The 14,837-nt window shown below is 47.9% G+C and overlaps 1 protein-coding gene across 3 annotated transcripts in view; it reads right to left on the bottom strand.

Moving 5' to 3' along the window:
• The window catches only part of dnaaf1 (dynein axonemal assembly factor 1), a 178,378-nt gene that overhangs the window by 126,969 nt on the left and 36,572 nt on the right, over positions 1 to 14,837 (bottom strand). For all 3 annotated transcript variants that reach the window (XM_067997601.1, XM_067997602.1, XM_067997603.1), the window contains exons 6-7: positions 14,747 to 14,820; positions 11,211 to 11,382 (exon numbers count right to left, since the gene is read on the bottom strand). In XM_067997601.1, coding sequence (XP_067853702.1) covers positions 11,211 to 11,382; positions 14,747 to 14,820 — 246 coding nt within the window. The remainder of the gene's footprint in view (positions 1 to 11,210; positions 11,383 to 14,746; positions 14,821 to 14,837) is intronic.

Genomic DNA, 14,837 nt, shown 5'->3' with positions numbered 1-14,837 from the left:
ACTATGTTCTGTGCACCCATCACACACCCGACCTCTCCAAACACCAGACTCCCTGTCCCTCACTGTCTCCATTTCAAAATTCTCACCATGGCCTCACTCCACCCTACCTCACATGCTGCACACATCCATCACTCCCCTAACACCACAGCTCTCCTCACTCCTCACTCCACCCTACCTCACACTGCTGCACACATCCATCACTCCCCTAACACCACAGCTCTCCTCACCCCTCACTCCACCCTACCTCACACTGCTGCACACATCCATCACTCCCCGAACACACCTCTCCTCACTCCTCACTCCACATCCATCACTCCCCTAACACCACACCTCTCCTCACTCCTCACTCTACATCCATCACTCCCCGAACACACCTCTCCTCACCCCTCACTCCTCATCCATCACTCCCCTAACACCACAGCTCTCCTCACCCCTCACCCCTCACCCATCACTCCCCTAACACCACAGCTCTCCTCACCCCTCACCCCTCACCCATCACTCCCCTAACACCACACCTCTCCTCACCCCTCACTCCACATCCATCACTCCCCTAACACCACACCTCTCCTCACTCCTCACTCTACATCCATCACTCCCCGAACACACCTCTCCTCACCCCTCACTCCTCATCCATCACTCCCCTAACACCACAGCTCTCCTCACCCCTCACCCCTCATCCATCACTCCCCGAACACACCTCTCCTCAGCCCTCACCCCTCACCCATCACTCCCCTAACACCACACCTCTCCTCACCCCTCACCCCACATCCATCACTCCCCTAACACCACACCTCTCCTCACCCCTCACCCATCACTCCCCTAACACCACACCTCTCCTCACCCCTCACTCCACATCCATCACTCCCCTAACACCACACCACTCCTCACCCCTCACTCCACATCCATCACTCCCCTAACACCACACCTCTCCTCACCCCTCACCCCTCACCCATCACTCCCCTAACACCACACCTCTCCTCACCCCTCACTCCACATCCATCACTCCCCTAACACCACACCACTCCTCACCCCTCACTCCACATCCATCACTCCCCTAACACCACAGCTCTCCTCACCCCTCACTCCACATCCATCACTCCCCTAACACCACACCTCTCCTCACCCCTCACCCCTCACCCATCACTCCCCTAACACCACACCTCTCCTCACTCCTCACTCCACATCCATCACTCCCCTAACACCACACCACTCCTCACCCCTCACTCCACATCCATCACTCCCCTAACACCACAGCTCTCCTCACCCCTCACTCCACATCCATCACTCCCCTAACACCACACCTCTCCTCAGCCCTCACTCCACATCCATCACTCCCCTAACACCACACCTCTCCTCACCCCTCACTCCACATCCATCACTCCCCTAACACCACACCACTCCTCACCCCTCACTCCACATCCATCACTCCCCTAACACCACACCTCTCCTCAGCCCTCACTCCACATCCATCACTCCCCTAACACCACACCACTCCTCACCCCTCACTCCACATCCATCACTCCCCTAACACCACACCTCTCCTCAGCCCTAACTCCCTCTGCTCCACCATCAACAGCTGCTTGTTCAGCCAGTGTCCTCTGGAGCTCTGTACCCAGATCCCTCTGCCTTGCACCTCTCTCAAGAACCTCCTCAACATCCTCCTATTTGACAGTACGTTTATTTTTTTCCCTGATCCCTGTCCCTCCCCACCTCCAATCCCCATGCTCAGTATCCAACACACCCTTTTCCTCCTCTTTGTAACGTGCCCTGAGATGTCTTCCCACGTGTTTGTCTAATTGAAGACTACACCGCAAGTAATTCACAGACTGTGACGCTCTTTGGGAAGATCTGAAGACTACATCAGGTGGTATTTAAAAGCAAGTTCTGCTCTCTTTCTATTAAAATGCAATTTATGCTACAGTATGAAAAATACTTGGATATCTTGAAAAGGGTGTTTAAAAGCAATTGGGATCCTCGGCTTTATAAATAGAGGCACAGAATACAAAAGCAAGGAAGTCATGCTAAAACTTTCTGAATCATTGCTTAGACCTCAGCTGGAGTATTGTGTCCAGTTCTGGGCACCACACTTTAGGAAGGATGTCAAGGTCTTAGAGAGGGTGCAGAAAAGATTTACTAGAATGATACCAGGGATGACGGACTTCAGTGATGTGGAGACACTGGAGAAGCTGGTGTTCTCCTCAAAGCAGAGAAGGTTACGGGCAGGTTTAATTGAGGTGTTCAAAATTATGAGGGGTTTCGATAGAGGAAATAGAGAGAAACTGTTTCCACTGGCAGAGGACATGCATTTAAGGTAATTGGCAAAAGAACCAGTGGGGAGATAAGGAGAAATGTTTTTACACAGAGAGTTCTTATGATCTGGAATGCACTGCCTGAAAGAATCTGGAAGCAGATTCAATCGTAACTTTCAAAAGGGAATTGGATAAATATTTGAAATGGAAAAATTTGCAGGGCTATGGGGAGAGCGCAAGGATGTGGGACTAATTGGATAGCTCTTTCACAGAGCTGGCACAGGCACGATGGGCTGTATGGCCTCCTTTCGTGCTGTATGATTCGATGATATCGTACAAGATGCTGTCAAAGATCACCTAAAAAGTAGATGTCAAAAGGAGCAGTCAACAAGGTTTTAGAAGTTATCGGTCACACATAACAACCTAACATTAATTTACACCTCCGTAGCTCCTTTAACATGGGACGCACTGCACATAACAGGGAGCAGCACCAAACAGCAATGGAGGAGTTATGAGGGATGACCAAAGGCTGTGTGGAAAAGATCAGTTCTGAGGAGGCTTGAGAAGCAGTGAGAGAAACAGCAAGGAGTTTGTGCTTTTTTAATTGATCATAATTCTGAAAAAATGTAAATGATGAGTTGGAGAAAGTAAGTGACCAAAATCATCGAAAGGTTACACTACGGAAGGAGGCCATTCAGCCCATCGAGTCCACACCGGCTCTATGCAAGAGCAATCCAGCTAGTCCCACTCCCCCGCCCTTTCCCCGCAGCCCTGCAAATTTTTTCCTTTCAGGTACTTATCCAGTTACCTTTTGAAGGCCATGATTGAATCTGCCTCCACCACCCCTTCGGGCAGTGCATTCCCGATCCTAACCACTCACTGTGTAAAAAAGATTTTCCTCATGTCACCTTTGGTTCTTTTGCCAATCACCTTAAATCTATGCCTTCTAGTCCTTGACCCTTCTATATCTACTGTGTCTAGATTCTCCATGATTTAGAATACCTCTATCAAATCTCCTCTCAACCGTCTCTGTTCCAAGTGCCAGGCAATGACCATCTCCAACAAGAGAGAGTCTAACCACCTCCCCTTGACATTCAACGGCATTACCATCGCCGAATCCCCCACCATCAACATCCTGGGGTTCACCATTGACCAGAAACTTAACTGGACCAGCCACATAAATACTGTGGTTACAAATTTATTTTAAATTCACAAGCTTTCGGAGATTTTCTCCTTCCTCAGGTAAATGTTTCAAGATCTCCTTGAAGCCTACGCATTTATATATGATGTATAAATGCGTAGGCTTCAAGGAGATCTTGAAACATTTACCTGAGGAAGGAGAAAATCTCCGAAAGCTTGTGAATTTAAAATAAAATTGCTGGACTATAACTTGGTGTTGTAAAATTGTTTACAATTGTCAACCCCAGTCCATCACCGGCATCTCCACATTGTGGTTACAAAAGCATGTCAGAGGCTGGGTATTCTGCGGCGAGTGACTCACCTCCTGACTCCCCAAAACCTTTCCACCATCTACAAGGCACAAGTCAGGAGTGTGATGGAATACTCTCCACTTGCCTGGATGAGTGCAGCTCCAACAACACAAGAAGCTCGACACCATCCAGGACAAAGCAGCCCGCTTGATTGGCACCCCATCCACCACCCTAAACATTCACTCCCTTCACCACCAGCGCACAGTGGCTGCCGTGTGTACCATCCACAGGATGTACTGCAGCAACTCGCCAAGGCTTCTTCGACAGCGCCTCCCAAACCTGCGATCTCTACCACCTAGAAGGACAAGGGCAGCAAGCTCATGGGAACAACACCACCTGCACATTCCCTTCCAACTCTCTCACCATCCCGGAAATATATCGCCGTTCCTTCATCATCGCTGGGTCAAAATCCTGGAACTCCCTCCCGAACAGCACTGTGGGAGAACCTTCACCACACGCACTGCAGCGGTTCAAGGCGGCGGCTCACCACCACCTTCTCAAGGGCAATTAGGGATGGGCAATAAATGCTGGCCTTGCCAGTGACACCCACATCCCATGATCGAATAAAAAAAACCCAGCTTCTCCAGTCTATCCACGTAACTAAAGTCCCTCATCCCTGGAATCATTCTAGTTAATATCTTCTGCACCCTCTCTAAGGACTTCACATCTTTCCTAAAGTGTGGTGCCCAGAACGGGACACAACACTCCAGTTGTGGCCGAACCAATGTTTTATAAAGGTTCATGACTTCCATACTTTTGTACTCTATGCCTCTATTTATAAAGCCCAGGATCCCGTATGCTTTTTTAAGCACTTTCTCAACCTGCCCTGCCACCTTCAACAAATTGTGCACATATACCCCCAGATCTCTCTGTTCCTGTACCCCTTTTAGAGTTGTGAACCTAGTTTATATTGCCTCTCCTCGTTCTTCCTACTGAAATGTATCACTTCGCATTTTTCTGCATTAAATTTCATCTGCCACGTGTCCACCCATGCCACCAGCCTGTCTATATCCTCTTGAAGTCTATCACTATCCTCCTCACTGTTTATTACCCTTCCAAGTTTTGTCTCATCTGCAAATTTTGAAATTGTGCCCTGTACACCCAAGTCCAAGTCATTAATGTATATCAAGAAAAGCAGTGGTCCCAGCACCGACCCCTGGGGAACACCACTGTACTCCTCCCTCCAGTCCGAAAAACAACCATTCACTACTTCTCTCTGTTTCCTGCCCCTCAGCCAATTCTGTATCCATGTTGCTACTGCCCCTTTATTCCATGGGCTGCAATCTTGATGATAAGCTACCGTCTGGCACTTTATCAAACGCCTTTTGAAAGTCTATATACACATCAATTGCATCGTCCTCATCTACCCTCTCTGTTACTTCATCAAAAAGCTCTATCAGGTTAATTAAACACAATTTGCCTTAAACAAATCCATGCTGACTTTCCCTAATCAATCCACCCTCGTCCAAGTGACTGTTAATTCTGCGCCGGATTATCGTTTCTAAAAGTTTCCCCACACTGAGGTTAAACTGACTGGCCTGTAGTTGCTAGGTTTATCCTTACACCTTTTTTGAACAAGAGTGTAACATGTGCAATTCTCCAGTCCTCTGGCATCAACCCCATATCTACAGATGTTTGGAAGATTATGGCCACCCCTACTTCCCTCAGCAACCTAGGATGCATCCCATCCGGACTGGGTGATTTATCTACTTTAAGTACAGCTAGCCTTTCAAGTACCTCTTCTTTATCAATTTTTAGCCCATCCAGTATCTCAACTATATCTTCCTTTACCGAGACTGTGGCAGTATCTTATTCCTTGGTAAAGACAGATGCAAAGTACTCATATAGTACCTCAGCCCATCTCCTCTGCCTCCAAGAGTAGATCTCCTTTATGGTTCCTAATCGGCCCCACCCCTCCTATTACTACCCGATTACTGTTTACATGCCTGTGGAATCCTTTTGGATTCCCTTTTATGTTGACCACCATCTGACTTAAAGAGGGGGATAATTGGCAGCTCAATATCCATGGATATCGAGTTTTCAGGCAGGATAGAGTGGGTGATAAAAAAAGGAGGGGGGTAGCATTATTGGTTAAAGAATCATTTACAGTTGTGAGAAGGGATGATATGCTAAATGGATCATCAATCGAGGCCATATGGGTTGAGCTAAAAAATAAAAAAGGGGCAGTCACACTACTCGGAGTGTACTATAGATCCCCGAATAGCAAAAGGGATATAGTAGAACAAATAGGTAGGCAAATTTCTGAGTGCAAAAATAAGAGGGCAATGATAGTAGGGGACTTCAACTACCCGAACATCAACTGGGATTCAAACAGTGTGAGGGACACAGAGGGCGCAAAATTCTTGATCGGTGTCCAGGAGAACTTTTTTAGACAGTACGTGAAAAGCCCAACAAGAGGGGATGCAATTCTAGATTTAGTCCTGGGAAATGAAGATGGGCAATTGGGTGAAGTGACAGTGCGTGACCATATTGGGGATAGTGACCACAATTCAGTTAGTTTTAGCATTATTATGGAAAAGGACAGAGTTAAATCAGGAGTAAACGTTTTAAATTGGGGGAAGGCAAATTTTACAGAACTAAGAGGTGATTTGGCAGAAGTGGACTGGACACAACTACTTGAGGAGAAATCAGTGGCAAGCCAGTGGGACGCACTAAAAAGTGAAATTCTACTGCTACAATGCAGATACGTCCCCTCAAAGAAAAAGGGTGGCACTGCCAAATTTAGAGCTCCCTGGTTGTCTAGAAGTATGCGGGGCAAGATAAAGCAGAAAAAGAAAGCTTATGACTGTCACAGAAAACTAAATACTGCAGAAAGCCGAGAGGAGTTTATAAAGTACTGGGATGACGTAAAAAAGGAAATAAAGAAAGCAAAGAGAGAGCATGAAAAAATATTAGCTAGTTAGATTAAAGAAAACCCAAAGATGTTTTATCAGTACATTAAGAACAAGAGGATAGCTAAGGAAAAGGTGGGACCTATCGGGGATGATAAGGGTAACTTGTGTGTAGAAGCAGAGGATGTGGGTAGGGTTTTAAGTGAATATTTTGTCTCTGTATTCACAAAGGAAAGGGATGATCCAGACATAGCAGTTAAAGAGGAGAGGTGTGAAATATTGGATAAGGTAAACATAACGAGAGAGGAAGTACTAGAGGGACTGGAATCCTTGAAAGTTAATAAGTCACCAGGACCGGATGGATTGTTTCCTCGGCTATTGAAGGAAGCCAGAGAGGAAATAGCAGATACTCTGAGGATCATTTTCCAATCCTCACGAGGGACAAGGGAGGTACCCGAGGACTGGAAGACTGCAAACGTAGTACCATTGTTTAAAAAGGGTATGAGGGAAAGGCCGAACAATTATAGGCTGGTCAGTCTTACCTCGGTGGTGGGAAAACTATTAGAATCAATACTAAGAGATAGGATAAACTGTCACTTGGAAAGGCTTGGTTTAATCAGGGATAGTCGGCATGGATTTGTTCAGGGAAGGTCATGCCTTACAAATCTGATTGAATTCCTTGAGGAAGTGACAAGGACGATTGATGAGGGTGGTGCAGTGGATGTTGTCTACATGGATTTTAGTAAGGCATTTGACAAGGTCCCACATGGCAGACTGGTCAGAAAGGTAAAAGCCCATGGGATACAGGGAAATGTGGCAAATTGGATCCAAAATTGGCTGACTAACAGGAAACAAAGGGTAAAAGTCGATGGATGTCTTTGTGAATGGAAATCCGTTTCTAGTGGTGTGCCACAGGGCTCAGTGTTGGGTCCCTTGCTGTTTGTGGTACATATTAATGATTTGGACTTGAATGTAGGGGGCATGATTGGCAAATTTGCAGACGACACAAACATTAGCCATGTAGTTGATAGTGAAGAGTATAGATGTACACGCCAAGAAGATATCAATGGGTTGGTGGGGTGGGAGGAATAGTGGCAAATGGAGTTCAACCCAGAGAAGTGTGAGGGAATGCACTTAAGGAGGGCAAACAGTAAAAGGGAACACACAGTAAACGGGAATATATTGAAAGGGGTAGAGGAAGTGAGAGACCTTGGAGTGCATGTGCACAGGTCCCTGAAGGTGGCAGTACAGGTAGATAAGGTTGTGAAGAAGGCATACACAATGCTCTCCATTGTTAGCCGAGGTATAGAATACAAAAGCAGGGATGTAATGATGGAACTGTATAAAACGCTGGTAAGGCCACAGCTGGAGTATTGTGCGCAGTTCTGGTCACCACATTACAGGAAGGGTGTAATTGCTCTGGAGAGAGTGCAGAGAAGATTTACAAAAATGTTGCTAGGGCTTGAAAATTGCAGCTACGAGGAGAGATTGGATAGGCTGGGGTTGTTTTCCTTGGAGCGGAGGAGGCTGAGGGGAGACTTGATTGAGGTGTACAAATTTATGAGGGGCCCAGATAGAGTAGACAGGAAGTACCTGTTTCCCCCAGCGGAGAGTTCAAGAACTAGAGGACACAGATTTAAGATGATTGGCAGAAGGATTAGAGGGGACATGAGGAAAAACTTTTTTACCCAGAGGGTGGTGGGTGTATGGAATTCGCTGCCCAAATTGGTGGTAGAGCAGGGACCCTCAACTCTTTGAAAAGGTACCTGGACCTGCACCTAAAGTGCTGTAAGCTGTAGGGCTACGGACCGGGTGCTGGAAGATGGGATTAGAATGGGCACCTTGTTGTTCTTCGAGCCGGCGCGGATGCAATGGGCCAAATGGCCCCCTTCTGTGCTGTATCTTTTCTATGGTTGTATGGTTCTATTCTCATACTCTGTCCTTGCCCCTCTTATTTCCTTTTTCACTTCCCCTCCAAACTTTCTATATTCTGCCTGGTTCTCACTTGTGCTATCAGCCTGACATCTGTCATACGCCCTTTTTTTGCATTTCATCTTACTCACTATCACTTTTGTCATCCAAGCAGCACTGGCTTTAGTTGCCCTACTTTTCCCTCGTGGGAATGTGCACAGACTGTACCCGAACCATCTCCTCGTTAAAGGCCGCCCACTGTTCAATTACAATTTTGCCTGTCAATCTTTGATTCCAATTTACCCGGGTCAGATCTGATCTCATCCCACTGAAATTGGCCCTACTCCAATTGAGTATTTCTACTTTAGAGAGGTCCGTGTCCTTTTCCACAGTATCATAATCCTTTTGATACTATGATCACTGCTCCCTTAATGCTCCCCCACTGACACTGGCTCAACTTGGCCCACCTCATACCCTGGAACCAAGTCCAGCAATGCCTCCTTCCTCATTGGGCCAGAAATATACTGGTTAAGAAAGTTATCCTGAACACATTTCATAAATTCCTCCCTCTTTGTCCCCTTATATTATTATTGATATCCTAGTCTATATTCGGATAGTTGAAGTCCCCAGTTATCACTATCAACATCCTGTGGGTCACCATTGACCAGAAACTTAACTGGACAAGGCACATAAATACTGTGGCTACAAGAGCAGGTCAGAGGCTGGGTATTCTGCGGCAAGTGACTCACCTCCTGACTCCCCAAAGCCTTTCCACCAACTACAAGGCACAAGTCAGGAGTGTGATGGAATACTCTCCACTTGCCTGGATGAGTGCAGCTCCAACAACACTCAAGAAGCTCGACACCTGATTGGCACCCCATCCACCACCCTAAACATTCACTCCCTTCACCACCGGCGCACAGTGGCTGCAGTGTGTACCATCCACATCCAGGATGCACTGCAGCAACTCATCAAGGCTTCTTCGACAGCACCTCCCAAACCCGCGACCTCTACCACCTAGAAGGACAAGGGCAGCAGGCACATGGGAACAACACCACCTGCACATTTCCCTCCTAGTCACACACCATCTCGACTTGGAAATATATCGCCGTTCCTCCATCGTCGCTGGGTCAAAATCCTGGAACTCCCCACCTAACAGCACAGTGGGAGAACCTTCACCACACAGGCTGTAGTGGTTCAAGCAGGTGGCTCACCACCACCTTCTCAAGGGCAATTAGGAATAGGCAATAAATGCTGGCCTTGCCAGCGATGCCCAAATCCCATGAATAAATAAAAAAAACTATAGCTTTTGCACCTCTCTGTAATTTCCTTGCAAATTTGCTCCTCTATCTCCTTCGCACTAGTTGGTGGCCCATAGAATACACCCAGTAGTGTAATGGCACCTCTTCTATTTCTTAATTCTAACCAAATAGATTCTGACCATGACCCCTCCAGGACATCTTCTCTCTCCAGCACTGCAATATTTTCCTTAATCAATACTGCCTACCCCCTCCTTTCTTTCGTTCCCTCTCTTTCCTGTACACCTTGTATCCAGGAATATTTAGTACCCAATCCTGCCCTTTTTTGAGCCCGGTCTGTGTTATTGCCACAACACTGTTTTCCCATGTGGCTATTTGCGCCTGCAGCTCACCAACCTTGTTCAACATGCTTCGTGTGTTTACACACATGCACTGCAAACCAGTCTTAGACTTTCTCGTACCCTCTCTTAGTCGGATCCCACCTAATACAGTACTATTACTTGCTTTAGAGCTATTTTTCTCCCGCGGTCCTTTGTGCCCCTTGTTTTTCTTTTCCAATTCTACATCCTGTGCCCATCCCCCTGCCAAATTAGTTTAAACCCCTCACAGCACTAGCTAACTCCCCACGAGGACGTTGGTCCCAGCTCCGTTGAGTTGAAACCCATCCGGCTTGTACAGGTCCCACCTTCCCCAGAACTGGTCCCAATGCCCCAGGAATCTAAAGCCCTCCTTCCTGCACTATCTCTGCAGCCATGCATTCATCTGCTCCATCCTCCTATTTCTATATTCACTAGCGCGTGGCACCAGGGGTAATCCGGAGATTACTACCTTTGAGGTCCTGCTGCTTAATTTCTTTCCTAAATCCTTAATATCTGCCTGCAGGACCTCATCCCTCTTTCGACCTATGTCGTTGGTACCGAAATGGACTATGACCTCTGGCTCTTCACCCTCCCCAAAGAACTTTCTGCAGCCGACCACTGACATCCTTGACCCTGGCACCAAGGAGGCCCTCATACCATCCTGGAATCACATCTGCGTCTGCAGAAATGCCTGTCTGCTCCCCTAACCATAGAATCCCCGATCGTGATTGCTCTCCTGACCATTCTCCTCACCACCTGTACAGCTGAGCCATCCATGATGCTGTATACTTGGCTCCAGCTGCATTCTGCAGAGAAACCCCCACCCTCACCAGTAATACCGGTTTGAGAGTGAGATGCCCTCAGGGGACTCCTGAACTACCTGCCTGGTCCTACTTGTCTGTCTGGTGGTCACCCAGTCCCTCTCTGCCGACACTCTCATAAACTGCAGGGCAATCACCTCCTGAAACAAGTTATCCATGTCGCTCTCAACCTGTTGAGAGACCTGGACTAACCCGCCCCCTCCCCCAGTATGGGACACTACTAGATCCATGGGAACAATGATTAGGGCTAAACAGGACAAGCTCCTCACCTGGGCCCCAAGTCCTTCTTAGCTTTTTCCTGATGTTTTGTGGAATTGAGGTCACTTATCTCCATGTCCTTCACTCCTTCTTGATCAGACAGTTGGTCACCTTTCTGCAGTTTGCATTCTCCTTCACTTCTCACAGGTTCTGATCCTTCACCGCACGAGAGTTGCTCATTGGCTGAAAATACATTAGAACAAGGCTTATAGAAAGCTGGGCTTTGTGTGATCGTTCTCCCCGACTCAGAACATGTGCTGGTGCCTGAATGGAGAGGGATGGGCAGTGTGAGCAATATCAGAGTATTACTGAGAGGGGTGTGGGGTATATCAGCAGGCTTTACTGAGAAGGGTGTGGGGTATATCAGCAGGCTTTACTGAGAAGGGTGTGGGGTATATCAATGTTACTTATTTTTTTATTCGTTCATGGGATGTGGGCATCGCTGGCGAGGCCAGCATTTATTGCCCATCTCTAATTGCCCTGAAGAAGGTGGTGGTGAGCTGCCTTCTTGAACCGCTGCAGACCGTATGGTGAAGGTTCTCCCACAGTGCTGATAGGAAGGGAGTTCCAGGATTTTGACCCAGCGATGATGAAGGAACGACGATATATTTCCAAGTTGGGATGGTGTGTGACTTGGAGGGGAACGTGCAGGTGGTGTTGTTCCCATGTACCTGCTGTTCTTGTCCTTCTCGGTGGTAGAGATCGCAGGTTTGGTAGGTGCTGTCGAAGAAGCCTTGGCGAGTCGCTGCAGTGCATCCTGTGGATGGTACACACTGCAGCCACAGTGCGCCGGTGGTGAAGGGAGTGAATGTTTAGGGTGGTGGATGAGGTGCCAATCAAGCGGGTTGCTTTGTCCTGGATGGCGTAGAGCTTCGAGTGTTGTTGGAGCAGCACTCATCCAGGCAAGTGGAGAGTATTCCATCACACTCCTGACTTGTGCCTTGTAGATGGTGGAAAGGTTTTGGGGAGTCAGGAGGTGAGTCACTCGCCGCAGAATACCCAGCCTCTGACCTACTCTTGTAGCCACAGTATTTATATGGCTGGTCCAGTTAAGTTTCCAGTCAATGGTGACCCCCAGGATGTTGATGGTGGGGGATTCGGCGATGGTAAAGCCGGTGAATGTCAAGGGGAGGTGGTTAGACTCTCTCTTGTTGGAGATGGTCATTGCCTGGCACTTGTCTGGCACGAATGTTACTTGCCACTTATCAGCCTAAGCCTGGATGTTGTCGAGGTCTTGCTGCATGCGGGCTCGGACTGCTTCATTATTTGAGGGGTTGCGAATGGAACTGAACACTGTGCTATCATCAGCGAACATCCCCATTTCTTACCTCATGATGGAGGGAAGATCATTGATGAAGCAGCTGAAGATGGTTGGGCCGAGGACACTGTCCTGAGGAACTCCTGCAGCAATGTCCTGGGGCTGAGAAGATTGACCTCCAACAACCACTACCACTGCAGAGTTTTCCCCCCCGATTCCCATTGACTTCAATTTTACTCGGGCTCCTTGGTGCCACACTCGGTCAAATGCTGCCTTGATGTCAAGGGCAGTCACTCTCACCTCACCTCGAGAATTCAGCTCTTTTGTCCATGTTTGGACCAAGGCTGTAATGAGGTCTGGAGCTGAGTGGTCCTGGCGGAACCCAAACTGAGCATCGGTGAGCAGGTTATTGGTGAGTAAGTGCCGCTTGATAGCACTGTCGACGACACCTTCCATCACTTTGCTGATGATTGAGAGTAGACTGATGGGGCGGTAATTGGCCGGATTGGATTTGTCCTGATTTTTGTGGACAGGACATACCTGGGCAATTTTTCACATTGTCGGGTAGATGCCAGTGTTGTAGTTGTACTGGAACAGCCTGGCTAGGGGCGCAGCTACTTCTGGAGCACAAGACTTCAGCACTACAGCCGGGATGTATTCGGGGCCCATAGCCTTTGCTGTATCCAGTGCTCTCAGCCGTTTCTTGATATCACATGGAGTGAATCGAATTGGCTGAAGACTGGCTTCTGTGATGGTGGGGATATCAGGAGGAGGCCGAGATGGATCATCCACTTGGCATTTCTGGCTGAAGATGGTTGCAAACGCTTCAGCCCTGTCTTTTGCACTCACGTGCTGGACTCCGCCATCATTGAGGATGGAGATGTTTGCAGAGCCTCCTCCTCCCGTAAGTTGTTTAATTGCCCACCACCATTCACGACTGGATGTGGCAGGACTGCAGAGCTTTGATCTGATCCGTTGGTTGTGGAATCGCTTAGCTCTGTCTATAGCATGTTGCTTCTGCTGTTTAGCATGCATGTAGTCCTGAGTCGTAGCTTCACCAGGTTCGCACCTCATTTTTAGGTACGCCTGGTGCTGCTCCTGGCATGCTCTTGTACACTCTTCATTGAACCAGGGTTGATCCCCTGGCTTGTTGGTAATGGTAGAGTGAGGAATATGCCAGGCCATGAGGTTACCGATTGTGTTGGAATACAATTCTGCTGCTGCTGATGGCCCACAGCGCCTCATGGATGCCCAGTTTTGAGCTGCTGGATCTGTTCTGAATCTATCCCATTTAGCACGGTGGTAGCGGCACACAACACGTTGAATGGTGTCCTCAGTGCGAAGACGGGATTTCGTCTCCATGAGGACTGTGTGGTGGTCACTCCTACCAATACTGTCATGGACAGATGCATTTGCGACAGTTGATTGGTGAGGATGAGGTCAAGTAAGTTTTTCCCTCGTGTTGGTTCGCTCACCACCTGCCGCAGGCCCAGTCTAGCAGCTATGTCCTTCAGGACTCGGCCAGCTCTGTCAGTCGTGGTGCAACCGAGCCACTCTTGGTGAGATGGGTATGGGTTATATCAGCGTTACTGAGAGGGGTATGGGGTACATCAGGAAGCTTCACTGAGAAAGGTGTGAGATATATTATAGAGTGGTATTGTGAGGGGTATAGGGTATAGTATAGAATTTATTGTGATGGGAGTGGGATTTATTAGAGTGGTATTGAGGGGAGTGGGATTTATTATAGAGTGTATTGTGAGGGGTATGGGGTATATTGTAGAGTGTATTGTGAAGGGTATGGGGTATAGTACAGAGTGCATTGTGAGGGGTGTGGGGTATATTGTATCTCGAGGTGGGCTTATTACAGCAATTGTTGTTCCTGACCTGTGCAGCTTTACTATAATATTACTGCTTACTGCTTGTTCCAGTGTTGCGGTGTGAGCTTAGAGTTTCTCTGCAGCTGCTCGTAGCCTCACAGCCCACAGTCAATTCCCAATTCATGGCCCCTGCTGTATTTGTAGCAGTTGTTTCCCTTTTGTTCAGAAACCCAGTTGGAGAGCCGAGGCCCACAGTACAGACGTGGCCAAGGTTGAAAAAGACTGGGTTAATGATTGAGTGTCTGTTAGGGGAATATTCAGCCCATATCAGGGTTGTCTCATTGAAATCAATGAGCTGAGAGATGGTCTGAAGAGGAGGCGTCTGTATCCTCAACCACAAGCTGCAGTGCAGCAGCCGCATAAACCCAAAGGTGTGACCATCACATCTAAAGACTTGTACCCTGTTACTCACCCTGGTGTTCCCCAGTCTCTGTTTGCACTCTCCCGTTTCCCATTGCTGACAAGGTGACTGGTGAAATAACTGAGCTGTGATTTAAAGAGCA

Source organism: Heptranchias perlo, chromosome 16, assembly GCF_035084215.1.
Source record: "Heptranchias perlo isolate sHepPer1 chromosome 16, sHepPer1.hap1, whole genome shotgun sequence".
NCBI lineage: Eukaryota > Metazoa > Chordata > Chondrichthyes > Hexanchiformes > Hexanchidae > Heptranchias > Heptranchias perlo.
The sequence above is the reverse complement of the archived record's forward strand: the minus strand, read 5'-3'. Positions and strand labels throughout refer to the sequence as shown.